General features: G+C 35.9%; 1 protein-coding gene across 2 annotated transcripts in view; it reads right to left on the bottom strand.

The window, feature by feature from the left end:
• CUBN (cubilin) overlaps positions 1 to 13,010 on the bottom strand; it is a 259,434-nt gene that overhangs the window by 181,683 nt on the left and 64,741 nt on the right. Inside the window, exons 1-6 of one of the 2 annotated variants that reach the window (XM_086334168.1) lie at positions 8,705 to 8,866; positions 8,199 to 8,391; positions 6,723 to 6,883; positions 6,113 to 6,294; positions 5,046 to 5,202; positions 3,510 to 3,697 (exon numbers count right to left, since the gene is read on the bottom strand). In XM_086334168.1, coding sequence (XP_086190294.1) covers positions 3,510 to 3,697; positions 5,046 to 5,202; positions 6,113 to 6,238 — 471 coding nt within the window. In that variant the 5' untranslated portion in view covers positions 6,239 to 6,294; positions 6,723 to 6,883; positions 8,199 to 8,391; positions 8,705 to 8,866. Of the gene's footprint in view, positions 1 to 3,509; positions 3,698 to 5,045; positions 5,203 to 6,112; positions 6,295 to 6,722; positions 6,884 to 8,198; positions 8,392 to 8,704; positions 8,867 to 13,010 lie in introns of those variants that run through there. The other variant, XM_086334167.1, reaches the window with a different exon arrangement.

The following is a 13,010-nucleotide window of genomic DNA, read 5'->3' as shown; positions in this document are numbered from 1 at the left end:
GTCACCTTCTGTCCTAGTCTCTTCCTTCAGCTTCTATGACACAAAAACCTCTTGGTTTTCCTCCATCCTTGGCTCCCCACCCACAGGCTCCCAGAACCAACATAGGCTCTGGATTTCCTGTACATTTCTGTGCTGATTTTTCCCAAATCCATTACTTTTGTTTGTATTTTCAATACTGATTTAAAAACTTCTTCTTCCAGATACAGCCCCAGTCTCAAAATAAAAATGAAAAAGCGAAATCAAGTAATAAAATACAAAAAGAATCCTAAGGTTGACTTCCTAAAACTGCAGGGGCAACACAGCCTTACTCCTTTAAGCAAATGACCCTTCCTCCCACTAAGTATTTTATTTCCAAATCTGAATTCTTTCATTTCACCCAGAGGACAAAGGCATAGAGGATTCGTTTCCCAGTGGGATCTTTACCAACCCACACGTCTCAGCAAGGCTGGGCACAGTGTCCCACCAGCACCTAATCAAGTCCTTGCATAGTTTCAGTTCTGTTAATTGAAAATAACTCAATTCTGGCTGCAGTCACAGCTACTCACTTTGAACTTGACTAAATCACTTGAAAAAAACCCTTGAACTAGAAGTTATAAAATAATGGAAGCTAGGTTTCATGTTTGTGGCTATTCTCTCCATTAATGGTCATTTGTGCTTTTAGAATTTCCATCATAAATCAGCCATTGTAGCGATTGCTTTGGTCTTGCCCCTTGGCTTACAGAAATGGAAAACATCTCCTCCCTCTGGCAACAGTGTCATTCTTTGGAAGGCTTAGCTGAACTTCTGGTTCTCATTCTGTATTTTTGTGGCTTTCACCATCAATGTTGCACAAGATACATGGCCCATCTGTAACATCATCTGTGGAGCGGCTCTGCTGTTGTTGGAACAAGTTTTCTAACACCTCCAAAAATTATCCGATGGGCCTTTTTGTTACCATTTCACCCTCAAGTAAGTCCAAAGAGGTGGAGTCTGGTCCCTGGAAAGGTTTCATCTCATTTGCTCCCACTCTTTCTGCCAAAGCCGTCCTTAAAACCCAGTTCAAAAGCTTCCTGTTGGCCCCGCTCTCTGCATTGTGCTTTTTATCAAATAAGGCGCCCAGCAGATTGGTAAACATGCAGTACTCTGCACACCCATGAATTCTATTTTGGTATGTGCTCAAAGTGGTAGAATTGTAGTGAATGTGTAGAGATTACACAAAAATGCCAGTCTGGAATTCAGTTCTTTCTTATAGCTTATCTTTCAGCTGATGCTAAAATATGGCTGTGACGTTCAATTTAACCTGAACTTACTGAACTCCCATAAGACCTCAATTCTATAACCAGGGCCTGGGTTACAAAGTTAGCCGGAGACAGTTCTCACCTTTATAAAGCTTACAGTCCAGTAGGGCGTGTGGGCACAATCACACACGGTAAGAATATGATATGACAAACTGCTTATGTCTGTGGTATGAACAAGCGGCTTTGAAAGAAACCTTTGTATTTTTTCCTAAAGAATGAACAAAATCTCACCATGTGAAGAAAAGAAGATGATCACTCCAGGTAAATGGAATGAGACAAATATGCCATTGTCAAGCTTGTAAAGACCACCTAAGCACTAGATCAAGAAAGTAAAGTGAAGTGAAAGTCACTTAGTCATGTCTGACTCTTTGCAACCCAATGGACTGTAGCCTGCCAGGCTCCTTTGTCCATGGAATTCTCTAAGCAAGAATACTGGAGAGTGTAGCTGTTCCCTTCTCCAGGAGTTCTTCCCAACCAGGGATTGAACCCAGGTCTCCCATATTGCAGGTGGATTCTTTACCATCTGAGCCACCAGGGAAGCCTAAGAATACTGGAGTGGATAGCCTATCCCTTCTCCAGCAAATCTTGCTGACCCAGGAATCAAACTAGGGTCTCCTGCATTGCAGGTAGATTCTTTACCAGCTGAGCTACCAGGGAGGCCCACAGATTAAGGAAAGGGGATTTTTAAAATCTCTGTCAAGTTTGTGCTTTTTTAATGTTTGTTTCATGTTGTCTCATGTTTTCTTTGACTACTAGTAAATATAACTTTCTGGTGGATAAACACTATGGTTACTATTTCTCTAATACTGAGTTTTTCTAAATATAAAGCAAGATTTTTTTAACCCCCCAAAATATCCTTCAAAGGCAAGGAATCCATATATTAATATTCAGCACCTCACTAAGTCTCTCAAAGCTTTCTCTTCTTTGCTTTGAAAAACAAAAGTGCTATTTGGAAAAGATATGATAATCTCAAATGACCTCCATCAATGCTAGCTTTTTTTTTTTTTTTTTTAAGAATTGCTTTAAAAGAGGGTTAAAACACTTTTACAAAGATAAAGGCTTTTTCTGTGATTCCCACCACCACCATCCCCCCCAACCCCGGGACTATGTCCTGAAAGTTACACACACTGGATGGTGAAAGTCTTTGCAAGCAAGACTTCCTAAAATCACTGTCCATCTTAAAGAGAACGATACTCAATTATTAAGTTGTGGATAGAAGGGATACAGGAAATGTCCTAATGTTATCAGAGTGGGGACTGGCCTCTTGGAAAAGATCTCTAATGAAAACATTATATATGGATTAGAAGTATTATATGCTAGCATGGAGATGGAGATAAAGATGTGTTAAGTGACTCAAAAGTGATTTTATTAATGATGAGAACTAGATGTCAAAATATATGTAAACAGTCTGAGTAAAATTGTTTTATGAAAGTGGAAACTAACATTCTAAATTAATACAATGGCTTATAAAATATATAATTTTATATATGATTATATAATTACATTAATAAAGAAAGATAAGTAACCACCTAACTTTTCAATCTATACCTCCACAAAGTTGTATATTCAAATCAACAAAAAAGCTTTGGTAAATAAAATATCTTATCCTAAAAGTAGCATATTACCTTCTATTTGGAGGTACTTAATTTTCCAGCAACTTTCATTGCATAGCACTGTATACAGAAAGTTCAATAAATGCTACTTGTGGTCATTATTATAACAAATAGAAACTTCCAATTTACAAACAGAAAAATTAATTGAAATGAACTCAGGTGTAAAAATAAAACACAAGAATCAAAATCATGATTCCCAGTATCAGCTTAATTAGGTATTAAAGTCATGATATTTAAATACTTTCTGATCTCTCTTTATAAATAAGAACAAACAAAAAATAACCAACAAAAACCAGAAGTTTTTCTTCCACTTCTGCATTTTTTAGGTAAGATGAGGTTACTCAGTCCAGAAGTTACATTGAAACCTTAAAACACAGGTAGTTTTAAGGTTTCATATAATTTAAGGTTTGCATATAATTTAATGGATTAAGTACCCTTATTATTAAGGTGATGCAACGAAAGAGACTTGAAACACATCTGTCCAAATACCATGTATAGTCAGCGTATTACAGACATATAGGACAGGGTGAATGGTTTGGTTCTGCAAAGCATGATAACTTACCTTGGCTTGCTAACTTGAACAGAAAATGCAGTGACTATTTAGCTTCAGAACACATACCTCTAAATAGTCAGTGGAGCAGTTTGTGTAATATTCCAATTCAAATGCTAAAAACGTATAATTCACAGTGTTTCCAGTTGTTGCTTGGATGGTCCAGTTGCAACGCTGGTTGACCGAATAGGGATTTGGATAATGTATACTCTCTAAGATGCCATAGGTTTGATTCACAATCACCACGTTATCACATGCTGGGAAAAATAACAATGACTGTTAACCACTATCATACGTATCATAATTGCCCCAAGATGTGTATGATTTTTCTATAGGAAAATATCTATGTTAAAAAGAAACATATATATGTGTGTATACACAAATACACACACACGCATACACATAAATAGACGCATACATACACAGGTAGTTGGTGCAGCATTTTTATATGGAAATGGTCTCCATTTAGAGCAAATGTGAAATAATATTTAAATGAATTCATAAACTTTAAAGTGTCATGAAAATTGCCTGTGTTAAAACTGGCATCATGTTGCTGTGAATTGGTGCAGAGAATAGCGTAGCCTGACTCACACATCAGTCTAATTTGTTTGTTTAGAAAAGTGTATTAAACATTCTATGCTTCTATTTTTCTAACTTTAGCATTTGGAAGAGACAGAAATCTTGACCTTTAAATTCAACAGTTTAGAAACACAAAGTCCTATGTGAGTGCTAAAAATGATTAACAACATGGCTTTGTTCAACATTCAAAAGTCAGCATGAAATTCATAATAAAGACTCTGTTATTCCTCTAGTTAGTCATCAGGAAGATTCAACTGAATAGAAGCAATGTAAAAGATTTGAAGAAGAAACGAAAACATTAAATTTTGAAAAAAAGTCTTCAATCCGATGGTGGCATTTTCTTTAGCTGAGTTTTCAACACGACCGTACTAGGCACTTCTACGTATGGCTAGTCTTGGGAGCCACTGCCAAATTCTACCAAACTTAATGACTTGAATGAGGCCTAGGCATGCCTTTTCTCCAGTCTTTTGCATATTGTATGATGTGTAATAAAAGAGAATGGGAAAATAAATGTATTGAAAAATTGTCGCTGAAAAATGTGGTTTGTAGTTGCATTTCTCCTACATTGCTTCTTGACAGGTGACTGGGACACCATTTGTAAGTCATTGAGGTCTACAGTTTCCCTTAATAAAATTTAAGTACCTTTTGAGATAGAAGACAAAAGCAATAGTGTTGGATAACTTTGTATAATAGAATAGTGTCCCATTATTGACAGTCCCAATTAGAAGACTATCATGTTTAATTCAAATGAAAACCCATTAGCTGCTAACCAGTTACACCAATCTTTAAATTGTGACTATCTAAGCAAATTCTTCTTCCAGCTGTCTGAGCTTACCACATGTGTTAGTTACATGACATTATACTCAATGTTTAAGCATTTCTCCATCAAACAGAGTTAAACTTTTTCATAAGGAACTAAGATTTATTTCAGTTGCTCAAACTAATGGGTTACACTTCTTTCAATTTGCTTCATTCAAGAGACTGAATACCCACTGCAGTCACTGAGCAACCAGTACACACACTTACTCTGCTGGTATTTAACCAGGAAGCCGCCTCCTTGCTGGCCTTCATCTGTCCTCAGTTCTAAAGACATGCTGTCTCCACTGGAACGGATGACAGATGGCTTCTCATTCCCACAAAGCCGAGTTAACAGATGAGAGCTGGTACTTGACCCATCATAGACCTTTAAGAAAACGTTTTATTGTTTGTTTGTTTGTCACGCCACAAGGCATGCGAGATCTTAGTTCCCTGACCAGGGATCAAACTTGTGCCCCCTGCAATGGACGTGCAGAGTCTTAATCACTAGACTGCCAGGGAAGTTCCAAGAAAATATTTTAAATGTCAGATGATTATGGCTGTAAACATTATCTAAATGACTCTGCAATTCTTGATAAGTGGGGAAGAAATACAAAATGATATAACAATAGAAGAGCCCTGAATCAAATATCTTATAAAATTGTATTTAAATGTCTATAAACCTGAGCTATGTACTCAAGCTGTGGCTGTATATAAGGGTAAGGGAAAGAACCTAGCCTGAAATGTAAAGATTGAAAATAAAGGATTGTTACATGTTTTTGAGACCATAGCTATTATCAGTAGTCTTCCTTGCTTTTTTATTTCATAGTTTATCATTTATGACACTTTAACACATTTTTTATTTAGGTGGTTATTTAATGGAGATGGTGACTTACTGGTACTGTAAAAAGCTCTGTTTTATTGACTTCAGTTATCTTTAATTCAACCTCTGACACAGTCCTCTAGATTGTTAGTTTTCAATACATATATACAAATCATGTAGATAATAACTATGATAAATCTCATAACCCCTTTCAGGAGATTTTTAACCGTATCTTAACAGTCTATATTCAATATATTTTAAAGACTTAATATACCAAGCCATTCATTAATATATGCTGTACTTAGAAAGGTATTTTCATCAAATTTTCTTTTAATTTTTTATTTTGTTTAAATTTTTAATGTGGATATTGTTTAAATGATCCCTTTTCCTGAATCTCAGAAATAAAAAATGAGGCATCAACGTGCACTGGGCAAGATGGGAGCAGTGAAAGCTACCAGTGAAACTTCCTACATACAGCCAGATAGTCTTGACTACAATTTGGATGATACTCCAAATGGAAGTCTTCAAACTCCAGCAGGAACGGACTGCCACGGCTGGCCTTCAGCCACCAGGAGCACTCAGAGCTGTGATAGTAGGGCATCGGGTAGTTGGGGGACGTGAATGTGCCGGTGGACGTGGTGAGATTGCCCCCACAACCTGCGGGAGAAAGACTGGGGATAACACACAGTCTTTTCTTTCTGTAAAACGGAATTCTCTTGTCTATTTCAAACTGGTGCTACTGTCACTCCCCTTAAAAACCAACAAAACAACCCTGCACCACCAAAGACTAGCTGGCTTAAAATGTCAATTCACATCAGTGTACTTTCCTTTTCCCAACCAAGATGACCAGCTTGATGAACTATACCAGGGAATATGACATTTTCCCTTACTATGTCCTTCAAAAATAAAAACAAAAACAAAACAGCTAGAGTTAATTCAGAAATATTCACAATGTTGAAGTTTATTACAAATAGTACTGACAAAATACAGCTAGAAAAAAATAATATGTAACAGCACAGCAATCCAAGAATGAAAAATCCAATCTGATTGGACTCTCCAATAAAGGGCAAGTCTTGGCCATTTACCTGTTAAGGACCCATCCCAGTAAGCCGAGAATCCAGGCCCAGAGCCGAAGAAGTCACTCTTAAATTTTAACCATAACTTGTTACTGTGGGAGATGATTCTTGGAGGTAAATTTGAACCACAGTATTGCCCCAGGAGTGGTGAATTTTCATAGCCTCCATTCCTGTGACAAAATATAGGTGTGATCATTTATTAGGTTATTAGGTTATAATATAAACATTTAACATTAATTAACTTTGAGATCAAAAACAGATCCATTTGTCAGTCAACCTCTCTCAAAAATATTCTGAAAACAATTGCAAGCTTTCAGTTTTTCACTTTATTAAATAGCATGTGAATAACAATGAATAAAATCACCATCATTTATTGTTGACCTGACATTTTATACACCCAATTACAAATAGAGAAAAAGTACTCAATGTTCTCTCTTTCAAATAAAGCATCTGCCAAATGTATCACAGAACAAAAGATAAAGAAACAAAAATTATTAACAATATAAACAAATGTGGCTTAATTTTACAGAGAAACTTGAATGTTTTTCTAATTTGAAAGTTTTCAAAATGTAATATATTTGACATAGTTATGCATAGTTTTAAAAATACTTCCTTCCCTAAGAACTTTTGGGGTCTTAAATCTAGTTTACTATCTATAGTTTATATTCTGTATTTTCCAAGCCTAAAAAAAGATTCATTCAACCAATGACTGCTGATAATTAAGAAAATCATCTTATTTTAGCATTATATGGTGGTGGTGCTCAATCGCTAAGTCATGTTCGACTCTTGGCAGACCCATGAACTGCAGCATGCCGGGCTTCCCTGTCCTTCACTATGTCTGCTCAAACTCATGTGCATCGAGTTGGGGATGCCATTCAACCATCTCATCCTCTCTCACCCCCTTTTCCTCCTGCCGTCAATCTTTCCCAGCATCAGGGAATTGTGATTTACTGTTTAAGTAGCTTACTTTACATCAGAGAACTAAATTTATTATAAAATAGTATAAGATTCTAGCCTTTTGAAATGCCAAATAAAACCTTTAACACAGAAGGGCAACAAATTATTAGTCTAATTTAACTCACTGCAACGATCTGGAAATCCCATGGACACAGAAGCCTGGTGGGCTATAGTCCATGGAGTCGCAAAAGAGTCAAACATGACATAGCGACTAAAACAACAATAACAATCTGGGGAGATATTAATATATACCTTAACTCACCTTTACTGCAAATATAACTTTAAAAAACCCATCCTTTCAAAGCAATGAAGAATTAACGAAAAAGCCTTGCACTGAAATTCACAAGCCTTTCTGTTTTCCTACTGCTAAGTCAGGTTCCAAACGACAAACTTTGTATCTTGTAAGAAAGAGCACAAAAAGGAGCTTCACAGAACATTTTCTATATTTTTTCTTATCCTTTCCAAGAAAAATTAAAAGTGAAAATAAATAAGAAAAAAAAAAGATTATGATGAAATAAAGGTGCTTACCTGATTTCCACATAATCTGCTACACATGTACTACCAATGGCATCCTCCAAGGAGAAGTTTGTGAAGTGTAACGCAATCTGTTGGCTGCTTTCCACTGTGATCCTATAAATGCATTCCAAGTTGTTGGGGTAAAAACCGGGGAAGTTTGGAGAAGTGAAAGTCCCAGATTCTTCTGTATAGTCGTTCAAGCATGCTGTAAAAAGAAACAAATCCCAAGAGGAAAAATAATTTACAAGACAATACATTTATAAGACATCTAGTTATATATACGTCATTAATTTATGCTAATATATTTGATTTTCAATATGCCATTCTGGGATGTTCAAAGACTGACTTCCTTTCAAAACAAAGTTTTTGAAATCTCAAAGGCAAAAACAATTACTAATAGTAAACCTAAGCTATATGGTGGAAGTAGTTACATGTAATCACAACTTTTTGGTTCTTGAAAGTACTTTAATTTTTTCTAATCCATGCAAATTATCATAAACATTAAAAACTAGGCTTACCTACAGAAATCACAGGGGAAGGCTTAGTAATAATTCAGTTCTTTCAAACTTTCTTTCAAAATGGTTTTTGTCAAAGCACGCATTTATGAGAAATGACAAAACCAGTACGGATGAATAGGAGACGAGACCCGGGGATAGGAATGACCTTGAATCAATGCCCAGTTCAGATACCAGCAAGCTGTACAACCTTAGGCAACTTGCTCCACTGTTCTGAGCCTCATCTCAAAAATGGAGATGTAACTATTTTTGAGTATACACCCAAGGGTCATAGATAATACAATTAAAGGACTTGAACATGGCATTGTTCATGCTTTATTGACTATGGCAAAGCTTTTGACTGTGTGGATCACAAAAACTGTGGAAAATTCTTAAAGAGATAGGAACACCAGACCACCTGATTTCTGCCTTCTCAGAAATCTGTATGCAGGTCAAGAAGTAACAGCTAGAACTGGACATGGAACAACAGACTGGTTCCAAATAGGAAAAGGAGTACGTCAAGGCTGTATATTGTCACCCTGCTTATTTAACTTAAATGCAGAGTACATCATGATAAATGCTGGACTGGATGAAGCACAGCTTGAATCAAGGTTGCCAGGAGAAATATCAATAACTTCAGATATGCAGATGACACACACTTATGGCAGAAAGTGAAGAAGAACTAAAGAGCCTCTTGATGAAAGTGAAAGAGGAGAGTGAAAAAGTTGGCTTAAAGCTCAACATTCAGAAAACAAAGATCATGGCATCTGGTCCCGTCACTTCATGGCAAATAGATGGGGAAACAGTGGAAACAGTGGGAGAATTTATTTTGGGGGGCTCCAAAATCATTGCAGATGGTGATTGCAGCTGTGAAATTAAAAGATACTTGCTCCTTGGAAGAAAAGTTATGACCAACCTAGACAGCATATTAAAAAGCAGAGACATTACTTTGCCAACAAAGGTTCATCTAGTCAAAGCTATGGTTTTTCCAGTAGTCATGTATGGATGTGAGAGTTGAACTATAAAGAAAGCTGAGCACCAAAGAATTGATGCTTTTGAACTGTGGTGTTGGAGAAGATTCTTGAGAGTCCCTTGGACTGAAAGGAGATCCAACTAGTCCATCCTAAAGGAAATCAATCATGAATATCCATTGGAAGGACTGATGTTGAAGCTGAACCTCCAATTCTTTGGCCACCTGATGCGAAGAACTGGCTCATTTGAAAAGACCCTGATGCTGGGAAAGATTGAAGGTGGGAGGAGAAGGGGATGACAGAGGATGAGATGGTTGGATGGCATCATCAACTCAATGGACATGGTTTGGGTGGACTCTGGGAGTTGGGATGGACAGGGAGGCCTGGCGTGCTGCGGTCCATGGGGTTGCAAATGGTTGGACATGACTGAGCGACTGAACTGAACTGAACTGAACTGAACATAGTATGTGCTTAGTAAATGATAGAGATCATCACTACACTCTAAAATGGGATAGAGAAGTGCAAGAAAGGCAGAGCATAAATATGAGGAATAAATGAGATCATTCATATAAATCTTTTAGATAGGATAATTTTATTTCCTAAATAACTACTAGCTTTTCTACTTTACCAGTTTCAATTTGATCTATTCATCTCTTCATGCTCTCTAGTCACTGACCAACCCACTTAATCTCCTATGCCCTCCAAGTCTGAGGTATTTCTGAAAGAAAATCTGGTTTCAATGTATCTTCAACTGTATCTGGTAATAACATAAATCTAGGATCCCGGAGTAGACACAAGTCCCTGATGGGCAGGTTTTGGAGGAGAATAAACTATTATATTTTATGATGAATAAAAAAAGAAAATGAGGGTGGTTAGGTGTGCTATTTCCCCAAGTTGCTGCTGTATAACCATACTCAGAAAAGAAAAAAGGAACCATTGGCACAGAGGTGCACAGAAAACATTACAGGTTCTCCTATCATGTACAGCCCTCAGAATAACAAGCATTTACCACATAGTTGGTTATTTGATTTTAAACAGCAAGTAATCAAGACTTAACTTATTGAAGGAGTTGACGGTGATATTTAACTTCAGGGATGAATGTTGTATACTTTTCTATAGTCTGCCAAGATGTTTCTTCAAGGGCCAAAGAATAATGGAAGGAAGAAAAGGAAGGAAGAGCAGAAGAAAGGGAGGGAGGAAAGAAGGGAAGGAGGAGGGAAAAGACAGAGATAAAGCAGGGGAAAGCAGGAGCAGGGCTCTGTGTGAAGAGGTGGTATATTAAGTATTTCAGATCCAGTAAGGAGTATTACTAAGATAAAAATTCATGGATCAAATGAACATTAAATAAAGGCTGTGAAACAGTCTCCTTGAGCTGATGAACTTATAGACTGACCACAGACTCACTGACCACACCACATTCAGATAGCGTTAAGAATTTATTTCAGAATGCATATTGCTAGGCCTTGAGCAAACACAAAAAGAGATATCATTAAAAAGCCAAATAAGGATATAAAATAGAATACTAAAAATATTCTGTAAACCAAAGAGAAGACAGGAAAGTGGAAACAGAAGAAGGGCATCTATGAAAACCCCAAACTTAACATCATACTTGGGTAGTAAAGGACCAAGTGCTTTCCTGTCAAGATAAACAGCAAGGCCAGTATGTCCAATCTCACTCCTTCTATTCAATGTTATAGACGGTCCCAGTTATGGCAAAAGGCAAATAGAGAGAGACAGACAAACAGATAGTGAATAGGGAAAAATAAAACTGTCCTTACAGATAAGATCAATTGCCTATGTAAAATACACTAAGAAATCTACTAAAAGATACTGGAACTAATAACCGAGTTTAGTAAGGTTATAGGATATAAGATAATTATTCAAAAATCAATTTAATTTTCAAATACTATTCCAATAACTGGAAAATAAAATTTTAAATACCACTTACAACTGCATAAAAAGCATAAAGCACTTGACAGAAAATTTAATGGGAAGAAACAAAAATTCTACAGTGAAAACTTTAAAACATAGCTGAAAGATAATTCAAAAGATTTGAATAAATAGAGAAGTAAATATGATACTGGATTGGAAGACTCATTGTAAAATGCCCTTTGTCCTAAGATTCATCTATATATTCAATCCAATCTTAATCAAATTCCCAACAAGTTTGCATTTTTCGTTTGTTTTTTTGCTTCAGTTCAAATTGAAAAGATGATTCTAAAATTGTATATGGAAGTATAAAAAGCCTAGAATAATCAAAACAATTTTGAAGAATCTGGATGATTTACACTTCCCGACCTTAAGATAAACTATAAAATTACATAATATGAAGTAATAGAGTCTATTGTCATAGGGGAAAGATACATAGATCAATGGAATAGAACAGCCATTCCAGAAACTGACCCAAAGATACAAGGACAATTAGTTTTCAACAACAATCCAAAGGCAATTCAGTGCAAAAAGGACAATCTTTTCAACAAATAGTGCTTGAATGGTTAAATATCATTTGCTAAGCAAACAAATAACCTCGAATACATAACTCACATTACATAGGAAAATTAACTCAAAATGGGTCATAAACATAAATGTAAAAGCCTCACACCAAAAGTCTTGCATAAGAATCCGCAGAAAATCCTCACAACTTTAGTAGACATAGATTTTTAAGCAACATAAAAAGAAAAAAAAGAAAATCTAGCCATGAAGGGAAAAAAGGACATATTATTGCTCTTCAAACAATACCATTAAGAAAAAGAAAAGGTCAGCTGCACACAGTGGGAGACAATATGTGCCATACATTTATCTGAAAAAAGACATAATTGTATGTAGAGTATATAACATATGACAATAATAAACAGAAATGAACAAGATGATTTCAATGGACACTTCACAAAAGAAATATATGAATTGCCAATAAGCATGTAAAAAAGTACTCAGTCGTACTAGTCATCAGGGACATGTAAATTAAAACAATAATGAGGCACAACCATTGGTGGCTAAAATGAAAAGATTGACGATACCAAGGATTGACAAAAATGTGGAGAAAGTAGAATTCTCTTTCATTGCAGATGGGAACATAAAATGATATAACCACTTTGGAAAAATAGCTGGAAATTTCTCATGAAATTAAACACAGCATTACTATAAGACCTAGAAATTCTACCCTTAGAATTTACTCAAGAGAACTGATAATCTAAGTCCACAAAATACTTATACAATAATTTCACAGCAGCTTTTTTCATAATAGCTAAAAACCATTAACAATCCAACTATCCAAAAACAAGTGAATGGATATCAAATTATGATACAGCCCTTACAATAGAAGACTATTCAGCAATGAAAAGAACTTCTTATAAACAGGA

Source organism: Bos grunniens, chromosome 13, assembly GCF_055505025.1.
Source record: "Bos grunniens cultivar Pamir isolate PY7600 chromosome 13, Bosgru_T2T1.0, whole genome shotgun sequence".
Classification (NCBI taxonomy): Eukaryota; Metazoa; Chordata; class Mammalia; order Artiodactyla; family Bovidae; genus Bos; species Bos grunniens.
Note: the sequence above shows the minus strand (reverse complement) of the source record. Positions and strands in the feature narration are given on the sequence as shown.